Source organism: Panicum hallii, chromosome 4 (assembly GCF_002211085.1).
Source record: "Panicum hallii strain FIL2 chromosome 4, PHallii_v3.1, whole genome shotgun sequence".
NCBI lineage: Eukaryota > Viridiplantae > Streptophyta > Magnoliopsida > Poales > Poaceae > Panicum > Panicum hallii.
Window position 1 is genome coordinate 43,329,614 of NC_038045.1, and position 25,434 is coordinate 43,355,047.

Sequence of the window (25,434 nt, forward strand, 5' to 3'; positions counted from 1 at the left end):
CCATCACTCTTCTCCACACCACATTGTCTTGTGGCAAAGGGTGGTGCAAAGGTACAACAAGATGATGAACTTGATGAACTTTCATATGATGATCTTATTGAAATGCTCAATGATGCCGATGAATTCATGACTAAAGAAAAGGCCAAGTTAAATGAATTGAAGTTGAAGTTTTCTTCTCTTCAAGATTCCTATGAGGAGCTAAAGACTTCACATGAGAATCTCAAAGAAACTCATGAAAAGCTTGAGGAAGCTCACAATGCCCTACTTAATCATGAAAGAAAAGCAACATTGAGCATTGGTGTGAGTTGTGACTTAATAGATGATAAACCTTGTGGTTCTAGTTCTACTAGTTCTTTTTGCACCAAAATTGATGACTCATCTTGCAATGAATCTCTCATTATGGAAAATGATTTGTTAAAGAAAGAGGTTACTTGCTTGACTAATGATTTGAGAAAGTGCTATGATAGTAGAGCCATGTTTAATCATTGTTGGGCAAGTCAAAAGTTTACTTTGAACAAGCAAGGGTTTGGATACATTCCTAAGAAAGGGAAGAAGGCTTTTGTGCAAACTAAAATTACTTTTGTGAAGAGTAGTGGTAAGTCATATTGTGAAAAATGCAAGAAGGTTGGTCATGTTGAGAAGAATTGCCCCAACATGAAAGTCATATCCTTTGATTCAAGTTACATTCTTATGAGAAATTCAAATGGCAATGTTAGTGCAAAATTTGTTGGAATACCTATAGATGGTGCTAAAAAGAATGCCATTTGGGTGCCAAAGTCTTGGTCGCTAACGTTCAAGGACCCAAGAAAGTTTGGGTACCTAAAAGAGTTATCTCTTTGTTGTAGGTGAACTACAAGTCCGGAGGAAGACATTGGGTGCTTGATAGTGGATGCACTCAACATATGACCGGAGATCCAATGATGTTTTCCTCTCTAGATGAGAATGTGGATGGCTATAGTAATATTATCTTTGGTGACAATAGCCGAGGCAAAGTTAAAGAAGTTGGTACAATTTCAATCTCAAGTGATCATTCTCTTTCAAAAGTATTGTTGGTTGATTCTCTTAAGTTTAATCTTTTAGCGGTCACTCAACTTTGTGATTTTGGATATAAGTGTAGTTTCACTAAAGATGATGTTGTAGTGACTAGCTTGGATGGAAAAAATCATATCTTTACGGGATTTAGATATGAGGATGTATATCTTGTGGATTTTGCTACTAAAGAGGCAAACTTGTCTACATGTTTGTTCACTCAATCATCTTTGGGTTGGTTATGGCATAGAAGACTTGGTCATATTGGCATGAAACAACTCAACCGTCTCATAAAGCATGATTTAGTAGTTGGCTTGAAGACTGTGAAGTTTGAGAAAGATAAGTTATGTAGTGCATGTCAAGCCGGAAAGCAAGTTGCAAATGCTCATCCTACTAAGAGTGTCATGTCAACCGAGAGACCGTTGGAATTATTGCATATTGATTTATTTGGTCCTACAACATATAGAAGTATTGGTGGAAATTGCTATTGTCTTGTGGTAGTGGATGATTACTCAAGATATACTTGGGTTTTCTTTATTCATGACAAAGCCGATACTTATGACATATTCAAGAAATTCTTGACAAGGGCCGAAAATGAATTTGAACTCAAGGTGAAGAAAGTGAGGAGTGACAACGGAAGTGAATTTAAAAACACAAGAGTTGAAGAATGGTGTGATGAGAAAGGAATCAAACATGAATTTTCAACCAAGTACACTCCGGAACAAAATGGTCTTGTTGAGCGGAAAAATAGAACCTTGATTGATATGGCAAGATCAATGCTCTCCGAGTACAATGTTTCCGATAGCTTTTGGGCCGAAGCAATCAACACGGCTTGCCATGCGTCTAATAGATTGTATTGCCATAGATTTCATAACAAGACCCCATATGAGTTGCTCATTGGAAGGAAACCAAATATATCATATTTTAGAGTGTTTGGTTGCAAATGCTATATTTTCAAAAAGGGAACTCGGTTATCAAAGTTTCAAAGCAAATGTGATGAGGGTTTTCTTCTCGGGTATTCATCTTGTAGCAAGGCTTATCGGGTCTACAACAAAACACATGGCATTGTTGAAGAAGCATGTTATGTTGAATTTGATGAAACAAATGGGTCACATAATGAACAATAAAATCTTGATGATGTGAGAAGTGATGGTTTAAGAAATGCAATGAAAAATATATCAATTGGTGATGTTAGACCAAGAGAAGAAGATGAAGGTGATGATGGTCATTCTATCTCTATTAGAGTTAATCCTTCAACCTCTATCTCAAATGATCAAGCACAACAAATTGTACAAGATTCTAGTAATGATGATTCTCAAGTACAAGATCGAGTTGGTTCATCAAGTGCACCTTCTCCATCAACTCAAGAACCCATGGTTCCTCAAAGAACTCATCATATTCTTGCAAAGGATCACCCTGTGGATCAAATTATGGGTGATATTAGTAAGGGTGTCCAAACTCGATCTCTCATTGCTTCATTTTGTGAATATTATTACTTTGTATCTTTTCTTGAACCTAACCGTGTAGATGATGCATTGAGAGATCCGGATTGGGTGAATGCCATGCATGAAGAACTAAATAATTTCACCCGGAATCAAGTTTGGGATCTAGTTGAGAGGCCTAGAAATTATAATGTCATTGGTACTAAATAGATTTTTAGAAACAAGCAGAATGAAGATGGATTGGTTGTGAGAAACAAGGCAAGATTGGTGGCTCAAGGCTTCACTCAAGTCGAAGGTTTGGATTTCGGTGAAACTTTTGCCCCCGTTGCTAGACTAGAAGCTATTAGAATCTTATTAGCTTATGCGTGCTCTCACAACATAAAACTTTTTCAAATGGATGTGAAAAGTGCTTTCTTGAATGGCAAGATTAGTGAACTTGTTTTCGTTGAGCAACCTCCCGGTTTTGAAGATCCCAAGAAACCAAATCATGTATACAAGCTCTCTAAAGCTCTTTATGGTTTGAAGCAAGCTCCACGAGCTTGGTATGAAAGATTGAGGGACTTTCTTATTTCAAAGGGATTCAAAATTGGTAAGGTTGACACTACCTTGTTCACTAAAACAATTGGTAAGGATTTGTTTGTTTGTCAAATTTATGTTGATGATATTATCTTTGGTTCAACTAACCTAAGTTTTTGTGAGGAATTTGGTGAGATGATGTCTAGGGAATTTGAGATGTCCTTGATCGGTGAATTGAGTTTCTTTCTTGGACTTCAAATCAAGCAACTCAAGGAAGGCACCTTTGTGTGGCAATCAAAATATGTGAAGGATATCTTGAAGAAATTTGGTATGAAAGATGTAAAACCAATCAAGACTCCTATGGCTACCAATGGGCATCTCGACCTAGATGAGGGAGGTAATCCGGTTGATCAAAAGCTTTACCGTTCTATGATTGGTAGTTTGCTTTATTTGACCGCATCTAGGCCCGATATCATGTTTAGTGTTTGCATGTGTGCACGATTTCAAGCCGCACCTAGAGAATGTCATTTGACCGCCGTCAAAAGGATTTTGAGATATTTGAAATATACTCCTAATATTGGTTTATGGTTAATTTGGTTGGATTCTCGAATTCGGACTATGCGGGGTGCAAGGTTGATAGGAAGAGCACTTCCGGTGGTTGTCAATTTCTTGGTAGATCTCTTGTTTCTTGGTCTTCAAAGAAACAAAATTCCGTGGCTCTTTCAACCGCCGAAGCGGAATATATTTCGGCCGGAAGTTGTTGTGCACAATTGTTATGGATGAAGCAAACTCTTCTTGACTATGGTGTGAAATTTGATGAAATTCTCTTGTTGTGTGATAATGAAAGTGCCGTGAAGATTTCTAATAATCCGGTTCAACATTCAAGAACCAAGCATATTTATATCCACCATTATTTTCTTAGAGATCATGTGAACAAGGGTGATATCAAGATTGATGGTATTGGCACGGATGATCAATTAGCCGATATATTTACTAAGCCCTTGGATGAATCTCGGTTTTGCAAGTTGAGAAATGAGTTAAACATCATTGACTTCTCAAATGTGGCTTGAAAACTAGCACATGTGGCATATGGTTCTTCCATGTTTTCTTTGTTTTATTTTTCTGAATTTTTGAGCCGTTTATGAGTTTTCATGATTTCATTCGATTTATTTTTAAAATTTTTGTTATAACTTGCTCATATGAGAGTTTGGAAGGTTTTCATGCAAGATTTGAGATTTTTAGATTTTTATATGAGCGATGATCCCATATTGAAGTTGGAATTGTGAAAGTTGGCAAAATTCTGAACAGAATAAAATTTGGTACAGCGGACGGCCCGCGGGTAAGAGGCGGACGGTCCGCAGTTCATGAGAATTGTTCACCAGAGGCTCTGCAAAGTTATTTTGGGCCGCAGAGTTACGAAGCGGACGGTCCGCGGGTAAGAGGCGGACGGTCCGCAGGTCATGAGAACTGTTCACCAGAGGCACTGCAAAGTTATTTTGGGCCGCAGAGTTATGAAGCGGACGGTCCGCGGGTAAGAGGCGGACGGTCCGCAGGTCATGAGAACTGTTCACTAGAGGCCGTGCAAAGTTATTTTGGGACGCAGAGTTGCGAAGCGGACGGTCCGCGGGTAAGAGGCGGACGGTCCGCCGTTCATTAGGATTGATCACCAGAGGCTCTGCAGAATTGATCTCAGCAGTGAAATTACAAAGTGGACGGTCCGCCGGGATGTCGCGGACGGTCCGCCACTGGACAGAAAGATGGGGCCGACCAGACTTGGCTTATATTAGGCTGTCACTTTCTCTCCTCCCACCAAACCGAGCCTTTCTCTCCAAAGCACCCTCTCTTTCTCTCTCAAGCACGTGGGGAAGACTTCAAGGTCAAGGCTTTTTGGCGTGATTCGTGGACTGTCCGAGCACATCCCCGGACTCTTATCGAGCTTCTTCATCATGTCCTCTCGGTATTTCGATGAATCCCTAACTCTTGTTCATGGATTTCTTCATTGGAAAGAGTTAGGGTTAGTTGCTCTGATCTACTTTTGGGCCATGGATTCTTGTAAATACTTGGGGCATCTTGTTCCTAGTGATGAGGAGATGGTGTAGTTAAAATTTGGTTGGTGGATTTGAATCAAAACTCAAATTGTGGATGGATCAAATTTTGGGGCGACTGCTGTGTTCTTGCGCTGAACAGATGAGTCGTGGACGGTCCGCGTTCAGTAGGCGGACGGTCCGCATTCAGCAGGCGGATGGTCCACGAATGTCAAGCGGACGGTCCGCGAGTGTCAAATTTTTTCAGCAAGATTCTGAATTGACTTATATGATTATGGATTGGATCTCTCACTTTTGTAATTATTCTTATGGTCAATTCTTGATCTCAGGCCACCTCGGAAAATTCTCAAAGCATTCACATCAAAAATCAAGAAAGCTGGGACATCAAAGAGGCAAAGAGACGGTGATAATTCCGATAACTCGGACTATGATCCTAATCCTAGTGAGATGGCTGCAGCATCCTCAGTGGGTGGTATTGGTGATGAATCTTCAGAGGAAGAATTTGAGGATTTTGAAGATGATGTTACTGTTCTGATGGGGCTAGATCTTCCTAGCCGACAATAGACTGCTGAGAGCTATGCCAATGCTAGCGCAGTGAATCAGTTCGACATGCCTTGTGACACCAACATCCTCTTCTTCAAAACTAAGGTACAACAAGATGCTTACTTCGGTCATCTAGTTAAGAAGACTGTGTTCAAATATCAAACCATTGACCTAGGCTATATGAGATCACATCCAGTCATGACTGATCTAGTGGATAGATTTGAGGAAATGGGGTTAGCAAATTTTTTGCAACATAGATGTGATTGGAATGAAACAGTCATACGACAGTTCTATGCCACCCTTGAGATTGATATGGTAGAGGCCACATTTAAGTGGTCAACTGGGAAGAGAACATATTTTGCTACATTTGCTCAGTTTGCTGCAGCTAACCAGTTGGACTATGATTTCATTTCCAGTGAGCAAAGCATGAATGTTGTCTTAGAAAATCCTTTGGATGAGAATGACTACCCCATGTACTATGAGCCTGCACATCTTGGTATTGCCAGAAGCTTTGGGGGAACTCAGGGTCTGAGGCATTATCCAGCAGTGATCAATAAAATTGCAAGAGTCACATTCATGCCTAAGAGTGGAAACAAGGACAAAGTTAGAGGGCTCTATTGGAATGTGATATCTCATATCATGAATGGGAATAGGATTGATGTCATTGCTCTTATTATGGATCAGCTTGCAGATTTAAGGCTTAATATGGAGATGAACTTATACTTTGCTCCATACATCATGTCCATCATCAAGGCAAAGACATCTTTTAGAGGCATTTGTGAGTGCAAGCATACTCCCTTTCGGCCATTCAAGAATGACCATGCTTTTCTTATGAGGCCGTTGACTCCCTTCCCTGGAGATGCTGAAGCACAGGGGCATGATGGTGCTGACGATAGTGATGATGATGCTCACATAGGAGCAGCTGCAGCTCAGCATGCCATGCTACCACCACACCCTCCAGTACAGCAGCAGTGGGCTCCTCCAGCTGGCTACTTTGATCCTTACTTTGCATCCATGCAGGAGAGTCTATCCTCTCAGATTGCCGGGTTGACTAGTCAGATGCAGAGTCAGATGGACCTTAACTTTCAGAACATGCAGCAGCAAATGTTCCAGCCCATGATGGCTCAGATGCAGGGGGTTCAGGAGAGTTTGCACTCAGATATTGCAGCTCTTGACTCCCGCTTTGAGGATTTGCTTTCATCTAAACAGTTTGAGCAGCTCGAGCATAGGCAGCAGCATTTAGAGCAGCGCTTTGACACCTTCAGCACAGCCTTCACCGGGTTTTCTGACCACTTCTACTCAGTGTTCCCGGCTCCGGTGCCGCCTCCAGAGTTCTACCCGCACCAGCCGTTCTACCCACCACCACCTCCACCACCGCCGATGGATTGATCTTTCTGGCAATTGATGCCAAAGGGGGAGAAGGAGCTTTGGAGTGCTTTGATCTAGGGGGAGCTCATGGATTTCTCATGGAATGATGGATTTCTCATGGAACTCATTCGCTTTTTGCTTTCGCTTGCCACTCATATTTTATTTGTGTTGAACTCTATTGCATGGACTTATGCTCTATATCTTGCGTGGATTTGGCTTGTAATTTGTGATGAACTATGTTGATTTGTGCTACTCTTATTTACTTATGTTCATTTTGTGGTTGTGAGGCTATGGTAATCAAGTTAATGTTCATATTATATATATCTTGTATCTTGTATGCCTCGATTTCCACGTGTAGGGGAAACTCCATCAAAATGTTCATATATAGATATGTGTGCTCTTGGCATTCATTCAAATTTATATGCACATATCAAGGGGGAGTTCTCTCTACTCATCGAACTTGGAGAATTTATTCATACAATATTCTGAAATTCTCAAGAAAAATGAGTAAGTTCCTCCAAAGTTCAATTCCAAGTCCACCTTATGCCTAGTGTATAAAGTTGACTTGAACACTTTTATCACTCCAAAACTTAGTGTTGTCATCAATTACCAAAAAGGAGGAGATTGAAAGCATCTAGGCCCCTAATTGGAGTTTTGGTAATTAATGGCAACGATTTGTGGATCAACAATTCTTTTTGAGAAAATGAGTATAGGTTGATCCACGGATGAATGAGTGTTATTTGTGAACATGTGGATTTTGGAGACGATGAGCAAAGCTTGGGCTCAAGGCAAAGGTATAAAATAGGGTCTTTTGAATTTTACCGGTCACAAGGTGTTTAGTGGATGAAAAGTGACCGGATTTATTGGATAGATAGCCGTACTATCAAGAGGAGTCATGTACTCGTGCTTGACGGGTCTCTAGTGCCATTTTTCTCAAAATGTCTAAGTGCATGCATGAGGGCTAACTTCGCTTTGTCGGGTTTTGAAAAAGAACAAGTTTGAGTGCTGACTGCTTAAGCGCGGACGGTCCGCCCCATGGGAGCGGATGGTCCGCTACCGTTACAGAAGGTTCAGTGGAAATCTCATGTGGCTGGCGGACGGTCCGGCCCTCTTGGGCGGACGGTCCGCCACTCTAACTCCTATTTGTTCCAGAAAGGGTGTTTCTCTGGACAGGCTTGTGTTCTGCTCTTCGGACGGTCCGCCTCTGTGGCGCGGACAGTCCGCAGGCCTTTCGATTAGTTGTTCTAGAAACATTGCTGCCTCTGTTTGTTTCTCTAGGATGAACTGCGGACGGTCCGCTCTCTGGGAGCGGACGGTCTGCTGGCTAATTTCAGTATTGTTCCAGAGACTGTTTCGTCTCTGGAGTTGTGGAACTCTTAACTGCGGACGGTCCGCCGATTGTGCGCGGACGGTCCGCCTGGGCTGTAACGGCTAGTTCTGACATGCATTTATTGCTCTCTGTCTCTCTGGCTTATAACGGCGGTCGGTCCGGTTTTTGAAACTGGACGGTCCGCGATCTCGCAGAAAAGACTGTAACGGCTAGTTTTTGATGGGATGTCTATATATACCCAATGTCCAGCCATTGGGTCACTCTCTTGGCCATTTGGACTGCATTCTTGACCCTCTAGAGCTAAGACATCCATCTCTCTCACACACTTGCTAAGGATTTGCATTTTTGAGAGTGAGAGTGCTTCCTAGTGCATTGCATCAAGAGTTTGAGATTTGTGGCACTAGGGAATCTTCAAGCAAGGATCATTGGCTTGTTACTCTTGGGAGTTGCCGCTCCCTAGATGGCTTGGAGAAGGTGATTTCGTGGAGCTTCTTGAAGGAGATTGTTGAGAAGCCCTGATTTCGGTTGTGAGAGATTTTGTGCTCACCTTGCCGGAGTGGTGAAGAGCAACTATAGTGAAATCGAGGTGTAGAGCAGTTCCTTGGTTCTAGCCGGCTCAAGATCAAGAGGTTCTTGAGTTCTTGATAGAGGAGCGGTTGATTCTTGGAATCCACCACAACATGGATTAGGGGTGACCGGCAAGTCATTGACACCACGGGATAAATTTGTGTGTCAAGCTTGGTTATCTCTCTTGCTCACTTTAATTGTTGTTTTATTTTGAGCAATTTACTTTACTAGAGCTTGAATTGTATCTTGTCACCCTAGGTTGCAAACCTCTCTAGAGATAGTAGTAGCATGACATAGGGCTTTCTTTTGTTACTAATTAAATTTCTCTAGTGTTGTTGGTTTTAGTTTTAAACCGCCTATTCACCCCCCTCTAGTCAGTGTTCTTGATCCTACACCACATGATCTCTTGGTTATCAACCGTGCATTTCCCGATTGATCTCGCCACGAAGGTTAATTCTTGCCTGCGAATCGAAGAACATGAGCAAGAACGAGAAAGATACGCAACAAGATGGCTGAAAACAGATTAAGCACTCGATTTGGGGTTTTACAAACCAATAATAGCAAAACTGTTCTTGATAGATTAATCTAAACAAAACCCAAACCCTAAAGTGGATGGATATTAGAGTTTATAAAGACCTATGGTCGGCCAAGGACCCCTGGACGCGTCCCTAATGGACTCCAACAAGATACACGGGCCAAAGGCCCAAAACAGGCGGCGCAACACCCCAACAGATTCTGGACGTCCACTTATTTCAACAATTCCTATTGACTCGGACCTGATTATGAGGTGGGACCGGTACTTTTGGAAAACTTATCTCCTTAGCTTTCCATACATATGTATATCGTTGAATTTGGACTCCCTATGCGACCAGAGCGTCATTTTTAAGGCGGCCTGGTCTAGAACTCCGAGTTGGAGTCGAATTTTATAGGTTGTGGCCTCCCGCTTGGCTTGAACGACTGAGCTGGTATTCTCCTCCTCCATGCCTTCCTCCAAACACTTTTTGGGCTTCTTCTTTATTGTTCCTAATTATAATAAGTTTCTTAGGTAGCAATCTATTCACAAAGTTAGTAAAAGTGCATAGGAACAAGCTCACCATATGTTCTCATTGAATGGTCGTGTCCATGCGTGTTATGCCCACATTGACATCATGAATAAATTAATCTACAAGGAAAATAAATGTGTATACATCATGGAAATTTTTTACTTCGGATGAAAAAAATATAAATAGACAATCAGCATAATAATATGCAAAGAAAAGAAAAAAGAGCAAGACAAAAATATAATACAAGAAAGGAACTAAGAGAAAATATTGAAAGAATAAAGAATAAAAGAAATGAAAGATAAAGAAAATATGGACTGATGTCTTGAGTACGAATCCTTGTTTTCACGATTAAATGAATATAATTGCAACCGACTCATATGTTGTCTCACTTAAGACTTGTGATGATATGGTTGTTTCAGGAAGCAATTGTATATAAGTTAAACTTTAAGGATATAAGATCATACTCTTACTATTATACGAGTGTACTTGCTGCCATATAACTTATAGTGCTTGTTTTCTATGCATAAATTAAATTTTTTTGCAATTACTATATGAGATATTTTAAAAACAACATATCGTAAGAGTTGTCTAATAGATCATCACGATAATACGTGGGAATACGTTAGACCATCTATTAGATAGCACCAATGTTATTGCACTTAGGCTAGTTATGGGCCTAGCTCACCTAGTTTGTATTCTCTTTGCGTATTGTGATTATTATGATAAAAGAAAAGCACATGGCATATGTAAAGGGTATCATGACAAAAGCTTCCGAATCCAGCAGCTGAAAACTTACATGGCAACAAACGGGCAGTATCAATGGACAAGCTAGCAGCATTCCATATCCCCACGCGAGCATCACTCAAAATGCTTTGCAAATGATAAAGGTAGCGTTGTTAAATTCGGGGCACAAATTCTCCATCATCGCGGACAAAGCATATTTCTCATGTTTCATATACTGTGGACCAAATGGTCCTTGCGGTTCTCTTGTTAGCTTAAGTCGTACGAAACCCAGCTTTACTGGTGCACCCATGTGTGCTCTGATATATTCTCCCGCCCGACCACTTCTCCAAGCACTCCTAGCTAGTAGCCTCTTCACCATAATCGCTCCCTGGCCTTGACATATACTAGTTAGTTGAGCTACCTTCAGTCCAATCGCTTCATCGGCGTCGGCGATGTGTTTGCCGTTCATCTGCGGTGGCGGTGACCGTGGCGATCACGGGTCACCCGCCCATCCTAGCTCCCAGCAACCTCCTCGGCCGCCGCCGCCACTGCCGGTTTATGTTCCATCAGATCAAGAGGACGGTCAAGCAGCTTACAAGCCTGTCGTGTCGTCCCCTTTCAAAGAAGGACAAGCTCCTCATCAGCGTAAGGGTGTCTCTGCTAGTCCTCCGCTCCATGGGTCGGTGGTGGCAGCGTCGCAGCCGAAGGAGGCCGCTGAGGAGATGAGGGCACCTCCAGTGGTGCATATGGCCCGTCCTGGTGGTGGAGACGGCTACTCTGCCGCTGCTGCCGCCGCCGCCAACAACTACTATGGCGGTCGTGATCATGATCGTGATCGTGATCGTCATGCGTATGGCGGCGATGAAGATGATCGCAAGCCGCAAGGCAACTCCTGGTGGTGAAGGTTGGAGCGTCCCTGGATCATATCGGGCTAACCAACAGCCACGACGACCTCTCCATCGTCTCCTGCAATGCAGTGAGGACGGCATGCGTCCTCCCAGCCGGGATGCGCTATCCTGGGCTCGCGTTGTGGTCCGGAAAACGCAACCCTACGATAGCCAGTTAATTGTTTATTTACCCATTATATTGTTATAATCGATGCCATTTTCATGTAAATTCAATGTAGTGATCTCATTTCGGTTAAAATTGGGATGGCAAAGACAATGCGAAGCACTGCTTGGGTGGTGTGGAGATGGCTGTAGGCCTGCAACCCCATCCAATTAATAATAATATGAATCAAATTCTAGATTTGTCATCCTTTGTGTCTCACTAAAATGGATGATATATGTTACTCACTAAAATTGATGATGTTAGTATCTCATCATTTGAATCTGCTGGTAATAATATTTAATTAGAGAGCGCTGAGCCGTACATTCAAATCATGGCACGGTTTCCGAGGTTCTCTTTACGAGATTCTCTTTTCTTTCTTTCGGATGGCACAAATACAACTCCATTCTCTGAAAATTAAACTGTCTCCACCTTTATGTTGTCTATACTTTTATAAAGGAAAAAAAATCCAATTTACACCCTTGAACTATCATAAAAAAGAAAAAGTTCAATTTACACCACCCTTGAACTATTATAAAAATTCGATTTTCAACCCTCAACTGCAAAATCAGATAACAACGGAAGCCATCCAACTGTCAAAACCGAACACATTTGATCCTTTGGACGGTTTCAAAGGTGGTTTTTCATTTTGCAAAAATAAAAATATTCCAGTTTAAACTAAAAAAATATAAATAATTTATTTTAAAATTTAAAAAAACAAAATTTATGCCAGCATTTTGCTAAAAATGTAACCTATCTATTGACACTCTATTTGTCAGTTATTCGAATCCAAAAGTTTCATATTCTTAGTATTTATTTGCTTATAATTAACCTACTATTTTTGAATAAATAAGATTCATGTAGAGCAACTACATATAGTTACTTTTGTAAAAAAATTGGTACTAGTTTCATATTTTCTGATTTAAAATAAATTAGTTTTAATTTTTTAGATCTAACCATATATTTTTATTTTTCAAAAAATACAAAACCACCTTTGAAACCATCTAAATGGCCAAACTTGTCCTGTTTTGACATTTGGATGGTCCTCGATATCCGGTTTTATAGTTGAAGATTGAAAATTTGACTTTTGTGATACTTCTAGGTGGACTTTTCCTTTTTATAAAAATAACAATTCATGTATACTTTACTAAGAAATCAAATACTATAAAATATTGAATCTCATGGAGTAGCTCCTTCCTGAGGCCATGAGATAAATTTGATTCCCACCTAAGCAACCACCTACACCGCTCGTGGTGGCTCTAATGTGTCCACTATATATGTTTCTCCATCTACATCACTTTGGGAGCTAATTAAACTCCATTCACATCCGTGGGGATTGGAGAAACATGTATGCATTTTTTCCTATTCTTAAATCGGTGCACTTCGCGACACGCCTCGATGTGGTTGTAAATCATTATTGTCTCCATGTCATGTCGTCTATTTGCATTTGCCTCTTCATGTGGCTGTTGTTGTCTCCCATGGGAGTCTCTGTTGTTGTCTCCTTTGGGTGTTGCATTTGTCTCTCCTGCAACTTTTGCCCACGAAATGTCTAACCCGTGGCGAAACCGAAGAGAAAATAATAAAAGGCAAGACGAACATATGTAATATTAATTTTGTCCTTAAATTTTAAGTCGAAGCTCAACTTCATCGCTAAACTTCCAAAACAACCATTTCAGTCCTCAAACTTCTCCATCCGGCTCAATTTAATCCTTCGTTCTGTGTAGCATGCCATGTTGGCATGCCTTGCACATCTAGTCGGCTATTGTTTATTAAAAAAATTCAACATTTCTATAAATTTGAATATTATAAAAGTTTTACTTTGACGAAACTAAAATGATGTACAATTTTTAAGGAAGGGAGTTGATACAAACATATTTATTATACATGCACAAAAGTTTTTTTTGTGAAAAAAGGTCATGTAGACACAAGTTAAAGTTTTGGTGTGTCATCTTTAAGTATGTGTGAACCAATATATGTTGCGGCTAAAAAATAGGAACATTTGAATGCTGACATGGTATGCCAATGTGGTAAGATACGTAGAATAAATTGAGTTGCATAAAAAAATTGAGAATTAAAACGGTCATTTTGGAAGTTTAGGGATGAAGTTAACCCTCGATTAAAAATTCGAGGATAACATAGGCTATTCTGCCAAGAAAAACTAGTCTTTCTTTTAGGTTTGCATTGATTTCCTTCAGAAATTTGATCTAATTTCATCAACAAATTATATACTATGTATTGGTTTATTGGTTTTTTTTGTTGAGGGGGAGCCGTGGCCTCTCCAAGCGCCGCCCCCCCTCCAATTCCGCCACTGTACCTAAGCATATCTAAGCATGTGTATACATAAAGTGCTTCTAACATTTTAACTAACAGTTTTGCAATCTAAAACTAATCTTGTCAAGAATACTCTATGAAAATAAAGCACACAGGTTCCTAGACCACATTGAAGCATACACAGAGGACATTGCTTCAATCCAAAAATCCAGTTAAGAGGCAGCTTTTGCTACAAAGACAAGGGTCTCCATGTCTCTGGCTGCCACTCCATACCAAGTCATAGAGTCAACAAGCTCGGGCTACCAAAGCTCAAATGCTCGCGCGCCATAAACCTCAAGGTGTTGGTGCACTGAGCTTGTAAGTGGGTTCACTCCATGAACCCTCTGCTAGAATTTTGAGCATGACCCATTAGTAAACTTAGAAATTTCTAACAAATCTCAAAGTCCATGTGTGCATGAGTAAACGGTGCAACCCTTTAATCCCACCTTACTAGTGGAGGGGTGAGATGACCAACATAAATATGGAGGTTGTCTCTACTCCTCCAAGCCATATGACGAGGGAGGAAGGAAAACACCACAAGCGCATGCTCACTACGTCTCATTGGGCAAGGGCAGGACGGGATGATGGGCGTGAGCGCATGGCATCTGCGTGAATCATCCACTGAAATCCGGCTCCTCGCCTTGCGGGGGGCGATTGTGATGCGAGACCATGTGGCTCTCCTATGTATACGACCCATCGAGCTAGAATTTTTGCCTACTCTCGCTGTTGTGCCACCACCGTGGTCATCTCCATCGTGAGCATCGGTGTGCACCGGTGAACAGGAAGGTAGGTCTCTGAAACCCTTCGACTTTGAGATTTTGCACCAGAAGAGGACGAATAGCATTTTTGCGAAGCACTCCAAGCGACTGCTCAAAGTCTTCACCACAGCGCATCTTGCAGTCAACTCCCCCGCACACAGGCTAGCCGCCTTCTTCGTCAACTACTGCAGCGGGTCGTCATCAACAACACATCTGCTCCAGCTACAGATTCTCACCTGCAAACGCTCAGTATTTATACTATGATCCGATCTGTTCTTTGAACATGTGTCCTGAGATCATGGTTACGCTGTTAATATTTTCTAGTCGTTAGATCTATGCATGCTAGTTCTTATCTTTGTTATGATTTATTTCTTTTGGAATTTAATACTGTGATTATCTAATTATTCAACACCATCCACACGCATGCAATATTCCATTTTCTCCCGGATGCTCCAACTAGAGGACCACTACTCCAGTGCCCCCCATCACCGCCGGTTCAAAAGGACTATCACCACCGGTTTGGGGGGCGTTGGATTTAAGTTGACGGTGTTAGGTGGGGCCATCACCGTCGGTTCCAGAACCGGCGGTGATGGGGGTATCACCGCCGGTTCACGAACCGTTGGTGATGAGTGTGAGAACTGTTTGTGATGAGTATCATCACCGCCGGTTGGCGTCTTAAAAGGCGGTGATGGTGACATGAACACTGCCGGTTCAGGACACCAACCGGCGGTGAAGACTTTTCCCGTTAAAAAATATCCATATAATAATATTGCACCATTTTTACATCATATATAATTATAGCAGCAGAATTCAACCAAGGAGCCCATACATCGAGATTAAACGAAAAAGTCCATACATCAAGATTAAAACAAAGAGTCCATACATCAAGATTAAAACAAAGAGTCCATACACAAGTCCACACCAAATATATTACAATGTTTGATAAGAATGATAGATACAATCTACGCATTACACCTAGAGTATGCTGTGTTTAGTCTATGCATCCTGCTAGTTGCTCTTGAAGTGCTACTAGCCCGGATAAGAGCAATTCAGAAGTATGCAAGTCACAATTCTGTAAAAATATGAGACATAATAATATGATACTAGACAAGTTAGGTAATTCAAGACACAAGTACATATATATCTTAATATGAAACTATTTCATACAACCCTGTTGGCTGCCGAAGTGATCGCCGATGTAGCAGTGCATGTAATGCATTACATAGAACCCGCAATGATCGTTGCCCGAAGGCTGCCTGTGGATGTATTGAACCTTATGTACAGTGAAGTCTCCCCGAAAAGGTCTATGGTTTTTTTCTTTTCTTACTGTACCTTGTGAAGGCCCCATGTGCGAAATTATGAACAAGAAATTGCATAAATAAGAAACATAACATTCAAATATTCTATAAAATTAATTGTTTTACTTACTTGTTGAGGGCATCAATGATGGGCTGGATTGCTGACAATAGCTTCTTTCGTGAGTCCGAAACAAAGATTTGGCTAGTGTATAGGCGGATATGGAGTAGGACATGAAGGTAGCTACATATAAGGCGCAACAAAGCAAATTAATAATAAACAAGCTGAGCATAACTTTGGTATGGAAGTTAAAAAAGCACTTACAAGCAATTGTATGAAAGAAGTATAGATGTTTTATCCTGCATGGCGAGCAAAGCATTGTACAAGTAGTCAACCGTTTTTGGTAAGTGGACTGTCTTCTCATGTACAGCGCTAGGGTCCAAGAAGCCTATGTTGTTAATCCCACTTTGTCTGCATTTGTGTGACTCCATTCTAGAAAGAATGATGAAAAGTTAAACATGCTAATGAGTGGTAAATACGCCAGATGAGCACTAGTGAAGATACTTACATAGTCCACAAGCTCATGATTGAGACGTCAAGGCCAGCCTTCTGGTAGAAATGATACAAGTGCTCGAATTCGACCCACACTATGCTTTCCCCCTTTTGAAAAACTTCGTCAAAATATCTTGCCCCAAATACAACACCTTTTTTGTGTCTTGTACCAAGAATGCAACTACCGCATTCTCGTGGGTAATGTCGGGAGTTCTGCTGGATCCACCAGATTTTTCGCCAATTCAAATTTCCAGACAATCGATGCTACTGGTACCGGTTGTTTATACCATTTTTCTCCATACTCTATTACTAAAAGTTCTTCCTGGTCGCGCTCTGGCACGCATGATGTCGTGACGTACTCGATGGCTTCCTGGTCGCAGTCGTACGACTTCTTCAGGTCACCACGGAGAGTGAGTACGCCTATCTTGCCTGGCATTTTAAGTAGCAGGTAGACGTAGTGGGGGCACGACCATGAATTTGGCTAGTGCCGGTCTGCCAAGGATGGCATGATATGATGAGTCAAAATCCGCCACCTCGAACTTGATGAACTCGGTGTGGTAGTTGTCTTTCATCCCAAAGGTGACTGGCAGGACCACTGACCCGAGTGGTGTAGCCGCGTTACCCGGGACAATACCGTAGAAAGGAGCTTTGCTAGGGTGAGCATCTTGGAGATGTTCAGACCCATCTTCTTTAGAATACTCACGAAAAGCAGGTTGAGGCCGCTCCCGCTGTCGATGAGTACTCGGGTTAGCTGTGAGCCTGCCACGACAGGGTCTAGAACGAGCGGGAATTTTCCCGGCTCGGAGAAGCTGGTCCATTGATCATCCCTGGAGAAGGAGATCGGGACCTCGCTATATCTCAGAGGCCTTGACGTGGCCGGCTCCATAGAGAGTATTTCACACAGGGTCAATTTCTGCACGCGCTTGGAGGGAAATCCACCGTCTCCATCGAAGATGACGTTGACGACATTCTTCGGATCCTGGAAGTCTTGAGCCTCCGACTTGTCACCCTCCTCGTCGTCCTCTTGGTCCTTCCGCTTTTCTGCTTGAGGGAGGGGTGGTGCATTGAGTGACTTACGGATGGTGATGCACTTGAAGAGCGTGTGTAGTGACTTCGGGTGTATCGGGCATTGTTTGTGCATGACTTTCTCGAATTGTGTGTCGTTGTTCCCCGACTTCTTACCACACAGATTGCACTCGATAGCCGTGAATTCTTGGTCTGGCTTGCGCTTTCGAGTGTTCCCCGAGTGGTTCCGCTGGCTCTTGTCAAAGTGGCCATTGCCATTGCTTTGCTTATCGTGGTTGCGCTTGGGGAAGCGGTTGTTCTCCTCGTCCTCCTGCTCAGCCCACTGTACCATCATATCACGCAGCTCCACGGCAGTAGTCGAGCGATTGCGTTCGAAGTCGTGGTACGTGTGCTTTGAGAAGAGCCCGTTCTGGAAGTAGTAGATGATGTCCTCATCGATGATGTTGGTGATGGTGGCACGCGTCTTGAAAAAACGCGGGTATAGAACCTCAGGATTTCATTCATCTCTTGCTTCACGTGGGATAGATCGTGGTGAGTACCCGCTCTGATCATGGATCCTTGGAAGTTGACGATGAAGGCCCACTTGAGGTCCTCCCATGAGTCGATGGAGTTAGGCTTGAGGCTTTCAAGCCATGTGAGGGGTGTGGACTCCAGAGCCACCGGGAAGTAGAGAGCTTTGGTGGAGTTGGATCCCCTGAAACTTCAATAGCAACGGAGTAGCATCAAATCCACTGGCGCGAGTCCTGCTTACCATCATACTTGGGGATTCCGACTAGTTTAAACTCCTTTGGATAAGACTTGTCGGTGATGTTGGAGGTCAAGGCGGGGAAGAGGCCGCTATCATCATCGTCGTGGCACCTGCCAATACGGTCCCTTCTCCTGGCTTCAATAACATGCCGTGCTTTGCAGCCTTCATTGATCTTCTACCTAAGGTCGATCGTGGGAGCGTCATGAAGGTTGGCCTCGAGTGGATCTTGGCCTTGATGCCTTGCACCACGCTGGTTGCGAGTGGATTGCTGTACTTCTTGTTCATTGTTGCCATGAGCGGATGGGTGGCCCCCGTTGCGCTAGCGGTTGTCGTTACTCTGGCTCCCAGGGCCTCCTCCGGGGGTGCGACTGATCAGCGCGGTTTCACCATGGTGCTCAGACCTTGAGGGTGGATTACGAGTTGAAGACAGTGGATGTTGCCCATCGAGTTGCATGAGCGCACTGGGTCAGATACTGCAGCCTCTGTATCTGAGGGTTGGGTGGGAGTTGTTGGGCTAAGAGTGTTGCTTCTGCGATGGCGCCAATCGGCGTATGGTACTCCCGATCCGCGACTGCTGCAAAAGTGTTGTTTAGATCCCTTGGTTCGCGGGTGCGATTCTGCGCATTGCGCCTGCGCTGGACGCGCTTGGCGTTCTTCACCGGTCGGATCCTTCAGTGCTCCCCGTCTTCATACTGGGGAGCGTCAGCTGTGGGCTCGTCGACTGAGACGTCCACGAGTTGCTCATTGTCGTACTCGGGGTCCAGCTCGTCGTCCTCCACGTCGTGAAGGGAGGCCATGCAGACTTGACAATTCGGCGAGTGGTTAACCGTAAGGTTGTACTCAAGTAGCTCTGTGCTACTTTCTCCCTCTTCCGCGATTGGAGAGAGAGGTTTGCCCTCCTGAAAGGGCAGTTGCTGCATGAAGGACACAAGACGGGACTCATAATCGAGTAGTTCGAGGGCTCAAAGCTCTTCCAGTACATGAAACGGCCTTGCAGCGTTGATGTTATGGTTAAACCCAGATGGCTGCCAAAAATAATTTGGTGTGGCCATCGGGTTGCGAGTGGTTTTCAAGAGCGGGGAGCGCCCAGCAGGCGGTGGCTCCCTCATCTTCGAGTCCCCCTCGGAACTGGCTTGAAGGTGTAGTACTGAACGAGGAGTACTCTTCGTTAGAGTCCAAGTAGTTATCGAAAATGGGGGCCCCCTGGCAAGTGGTGGCTCCCACGTTGTTGAGCTTGAGCACCAGATCCAAATCCTCCTCCAAGTCGGAGAAGGACTTAGATTGTATTGTCTGCTCAAATTGGTTTGAGTCCGATCTGACTAGATCTAATGCATCACGAGTGGAAGTCGTGTCGAAAACGGACATCTTTTCGATCTGCAGGGCCAGATCAGGAAGCAACAGCTCGTCGTGGTTGTCATGAACTTGTCGAGATCACTGCTTCAAGTTGATGAAGAGGCCTCCGGCTTCGTGGAGTTGGCTAGGTGGCTGTTGAAGCCACCTAAACTGTTGGCGACGCAGATCTAGGAGCCGAAGATGAAAGTTGTGACCTCGTCGAGCACAGCGCTGGTGAAGTTGAAGGATGCCATCGAATTCTCTGGTGGATGCTCGATGAACACCCTTACCTAGCACGCCAGCTGTCGGTGTTTTACTGCCACGCCCACTGAGGGATACTCCCAAGGTGGTGAGTTTGTAGGTAGGGCGTCAATGAGGTTAGGAGCTCGAAGGTGTAAGGAACACAAGATTTAGACACGTTCAGGCTGCCGAGAGCGTAATACCCTACGTCCTGTGTGGTTTGTATTGTCTTTGCTGGTGATTGTCCCTTAGGTGGTCCTTGTCCGCCTTATATAGTCTGGGGGAACAGGTTTACATGGAAGTTCTAGTCGGGTACAAGCCCAGGAGTCCTACTCGAGTACTTCTTGGGTAGTTTCCTACCGTGTCCGACTAGTTTCACTACTATACGAGAAGTCCTAGTGCACTATGAGTAGTTACAATAGATGTAGTGCGTGGGCCATGTCCCATCCCGTATCCTAGGAGAAGTACACCACGTGCATAGTCCTGTATGCCCTGTTCTGACAGAAACATCTAATGCAAGGAGATTGGACCAAGAGCTTTTATATGTGTGTCAGGGATAAATCCCCTGGGTACCACAAGGAAGCTACCCGTGAGGAAAAAGAAGTCTGATTCCTACTAGGATTCCACTGTAATCCTATTAGGACTCGTACATTATAATCCTACTAGGACTCCTACCTTGTAATCCTACTAGGAACCCCGTCCCCTGGAATATATAAAGGAGGGCAGGGATACCTAGATAGGCAGAGAAGAAACAGAGAGCAGCCAACAGGCAGCTCAACACCCAAGCGCAGAGCGCAATATACAACACCCCAAAACAGGACGTAGGGTATTACGCTACTCTAGCGGCCCGAACCTGTCTAAATTTCTATCTTGTATCCTTGTGTTCACCTTCAAGTCCAGATCCGGCGATCCCTCACCAAATAATCACCTACCTTAGGGTATCCCTAGGTAGGCCGACGGTAAAAAGACAGACAGCTGGCGCCCACCGTGGGGCCGATCGTCGCGATCATTGGGCGAATTTGAAGGACCTCTTCATCAACATCAATCCACTCAAGGTGGTGGATCGCTACTTCATACATATGCATCGGTGGATCGATTCATCGGGTTCGAGATCGGATCCTTCAGCGAACGGCTACATCGACCTCGACTACTCGGCTCGACTTCACCTCGCGCTGCAATGTCGATGCACCGCGGCCGCCGACCTCGACGACCCGGTTCAACTTCGGCTTGTGCCGCAATGTCCGCGCGCAGCAGCGACGAGTTCGACTACTTCAACTTCGCGAGGAGGCTCGGCGGCCTGCCAGCGACTACTTCGACTTCATGAGAAGGCTCAGCGGCCCGCTGGCGATCGCTTTGACTTCGCGAGGATGATCGGCGGCCCGCCGATGACTACTTCGACTACTCATCTCGACTAGAAACTAGTCAAGGGTGAGCCTCACTGCAATGACTACATCAACTACTTATCTCGACTTGAAAACTAGTCAGAATCGACTCCGACTAGTCGAGCTTCATCAACAAACTGTCGTAGCTCCATCAACGAGCTCCACGGCTTCGTCAATATTCATCCACGAATCAAGCTAAATAACTTATACCTTTTCTGACTTGTTCTGCACAAGATCGGCTACCTTTTTGGGTACGCCTCTCGACGGGCATGAAACCCTCGAGGGCTACACCATGATCGACTACCTATCTGTGTACGACTCTCGATGGGCATTGAAACCCTCCAGAGCTACACTTCGCCGACTACTTATCCGTGTACGACTCTCGATGGGCATTGAAAACCTCCAGAACTACACTTTGTCAACTACTTTTGTGCACTGCGCATCCTCTTTGTCACATGACGACTACCTTCTGCTCGTTGTCTCCTCTTAACGGTCATTAATCTACTCGGGTAACACATGCCTTAATCCGTGAAACCTCGGCTCTTCTGTCATGCCTAATGCCTTTACGCGTAAACAAGACAAAGATCTCATACACGCTATGAGCAATGGCTAAAACAGGACCAGGTGCTTAAACGTAACAGGCGTACTACTCGGGAGATTTAAATGGCCTAAAAAGAGCTCGACACAGCAATTTTTACACCGAATAAATTTTGGTGTCTTCACATTATTACTGAGTACTACTCGGTATCTTCACATTATGCTACATAATGTATGCATTATCTTTTTTCAGATCAAGCTTCGGCAACAACCCTCCAGGCAGCACGGCGTGCCATCACAGTTCCGCTAGTTCCCAGGCTCGGGGGCTGGGCGATGCACACTACTCGACATGGCTCCTTCGGCTCTCCTGGCTCGTAAGCTTGGGGGCTGGACGCCGCAAAACTACTTGAAGACGACTCATATGAAGACTGAGAGTGTAGAAGAAACCCTAAGTCACCGCACGGTTAAATAAACCAGCGGGAGGCTCAATTTCACTGTGCAGAAGGTGAAGAGTTTTTCTCAGGATTTCAAAATAACACCAATGCCACGATTGTTGGATTCTTTTTTCGAACCTAAGGGTTTTGGATTCAAGGCTCGGGGGCTGTAGGATACGTGTCATCGACTACTTATTTTTCGAATGTACTCGAAGGATAAGAAAAGAAGATTCAAGACTAATTTGACCCTCAGCCTGATTCTTCGATTCAACCTAAGGCTCGGGGGCTACTCCATATGGAGTACGATTTTCCATCGCACCCCATATAAAAGAAGATTTGAAGCTATTCGGGGCATGAGCACCTCATAACCTCGATGCAACCAAGGAAGTACTCGAAGAAGACCTTTAAGACGGAATTTTAGAAGAAGCCGAAGACTACTTTAGAAGTACTCGAAATGCCTGCAGTACTCGGCTATGAAGATCTCGGGGGCTTGTCAGGGATAAATCCCCTGGGTACCGCAAGGAAGCTACCCGTGAGGAAAAAGAAGTCTGATTCCTACTAGGATTCCACTGTAATCCTATTAGGACTCGTACATTGTAATTCTACTAGGACTCCTACCTTGTAATCCTACTAGGAACCCCGTCCCCTGCAATATATAAAGGAGGGCAGGGATACCTAGATAGGCAGAGAACCAACAGATAGCAGCCAACAGGCAGCTCAACACCCAAGTGCAGGGCGCAATATACAACACCCCAAAACAGGACGTAGGGTATTACGCTACTCTAGCGGCCCGAACCTGTCTAAATTTGTGTCTTGTGTCCTTGCGTTCACCTTCAAGTTTCAGATCCGGCGATCCCTCACCAAATAATCACCAATCTTAGGGTATCCCTAGGTAGGCCGACGGTAAAAACACAGACACTGTGCGACAAGGTGAGTAATAAGATGCACCGATATATCGAAGAAAGTTGGCGGAAAATGCATCTCGGGCCTATTAATTGTGTGGATCAGGTCTTACTGCAGCTTGTCAAGTGTGTTCGGGTCTACGACCTTGTGTGAGATTGCGTTGAAGAATGAGTACAACTTTATGATCGGATCTCTGACCTTCACAAGAAGGATGCCCCTAAGAGCAACTGGGAGCAACTGAGTCATAATGATATGGCAGTCATGAGCCTTCATGCAACTCATGTTGAATTTCAACTCTTTCATGTTTGCAAGCCTTATGATGTTTGATGAGTAGCCAGTTGGCACTTTAATTTCGTGGAAGAAACTATAAATCTTCCTTTTCTCATTATTATCCAAGGTCCAGGATGCAACTGTAAGCTTGTTCTTCTCAACAGGTTGAATAATTGGATGCAACTCGCTTCTGACATTCATCGCTTCTAGGTCCAGTCGAGTTTTCAGCGAGTCTTTCCCTTTGCCTTTCATGGCCATTAACATTCTGAGTGTGCTCTTGGTAACATCTTTGGTTAGATGCATTCCATCAAGTGCGTGACGAACAATAAAGTCCTGCCAATAACCTAATCTCTAGAACAAGGAATTCTTTTTCCACAAGGAATCTTCTAGGGCGGGCACACTTCCTTTACCCTTTCCTAGTACAACTCTTAGTTTGCTTACCTTTTTGTATATGTCGCTCCCATTTAGGTACTCGGGAGTTGAACGTTCCTCCCTTTACCATCAAAGGATTTCTTGTTCCGATGATATGGGTGATACTAAGGAACCTTCGATGACCCATGTAAACCAATTTCTTGGTATTGCTCAACCATCTTGCATCTGTATCATCCAAACAAACCACACATCCCTTGTAACCCTTCGTAACTTGGCCTGATAAGCTACCTAGGCCGGGAAGATCTGTGATTGTTACGAATAACATTGCCTTCACGGTGAAGTGTTCTCGCTTGTACTCATCCCACACCCTGACACCATGGTGCCACAACTTCATTAGATCATCCACCAATGGTTCCAAATACACATCGATATCATTTCCAGGTTGTTTTGGCCCTTGGATTGGTAAAGGCATCATGATGTAGGTCCGCTTTATACACAGCCAAGGAGGAAGGTTGTATATGCAAAGGGTCACATGCCAAATGCTGTGTTTGCTGCTCACCATGTTAAAAGGACACATCCCATCCATACTCCAACTGAATCTTATGTTTCTTATCTCCTTGGCAAAATGATTCTTGTATTTGTAATTAATAGCTCTCAACTTTGAACGATCTGCTGGGTGCATGAGTTTTCCATCAACGAGTCGGTCTTTAGCATGCTACCTCATCAGCTTGGCAGTCTTCGGGTTTGCAAACAACCGCTTCAAACGAGGAATAATCGGAAAATACCACATGACCTTGGTAGGAGGTCGTTTATTGCGGTCACCTTTCATTGACATTGCCGAGTCTGGACACTTGTATCGTGAAGCTGAGCACATTGGACAGACATCCAAATCTTCATATTTGCCGCGATACAAGATGCAATCATTGGGGCATGCATGAATTTTTTGTACCTCTAGTCCCAATGGGCGGATCATTTTCTTGGCATGGTATGTGTTTTCAGGTAGCCCATTAGGATTTGGAAGCATCTTCTGCAGCAAACTTAACAAATCATCAAATCCTTTGCTCGATAAACCTTTCTTGGACTTCATCTCCAATAGCATCAGATCCGCTTCAAGTTTTGACACGCTGCAACCTGGGTAAAGTGGTGTTTTTGCATCCTTTCTCATCTGCTCCAACTTCATTAAATTCTTTTCATCAAGAAAATCCGGTTCCCGATCACGTATCATCTGGTCTAGCGCATCTACAACATCATCAGCAACTAATGTTTCCTGCATGGTTTCGTTGACGCTTTCGTGTCCAATTACCTCCACTATTTCTGGGATAGTTGTTTCCTCCATTGTTTCATGCCTGTTCTCTTGGACGGAGTGCATTGAGATTTGAGTAGGTTTGTTCTCATCAATCTCACCGTGCTCGTTCCAAATCTGATAATTAGGCATAAACCCCCTAAACTGCGGATGGAAGTGGATCTGCTCAACGTTGCCAAACTGCTTCTGATTTTTGCAATCAATGCATGGGCAATACACGTAGCCATCATCTTGTAGGTTCTTGTACATCTTGACGGTCTGCACAAACGAGTCAACACCGTCGACAAAATCCAAATTTCCAGCCTTCGTACCGTACAT

The 25,434-nt window shown here is 43.8% G+C and overlaps 1 protein-coding gene across 1 annotated transcript; it reads right to left on the reverse strand.

Moving 5' to 3' along the window:
- Window positions 1–24,528: 24,528 nt before the first annotated feature.
- On the reverse strand, window positions 24,529–25,434 carry LOC112890511. Its single transcript, XM_025957393.1, has one exon. The coding sequence runs from the start codon at window positions 25,432–25,434 to the stop codon at window positions 24,529–24,531; it is 906 nt and encodes a 301-aa protein (XP_025813178.1).

Coding starts and splice junctions, on each gene's coding strand:
- LOC112890511 (XM_025957393.1), bottom strand. CDS start 25,434: ATGTACGGTACGAAGGCTGGAAATTTGGATTTTGTCGACGGTGTTGAC.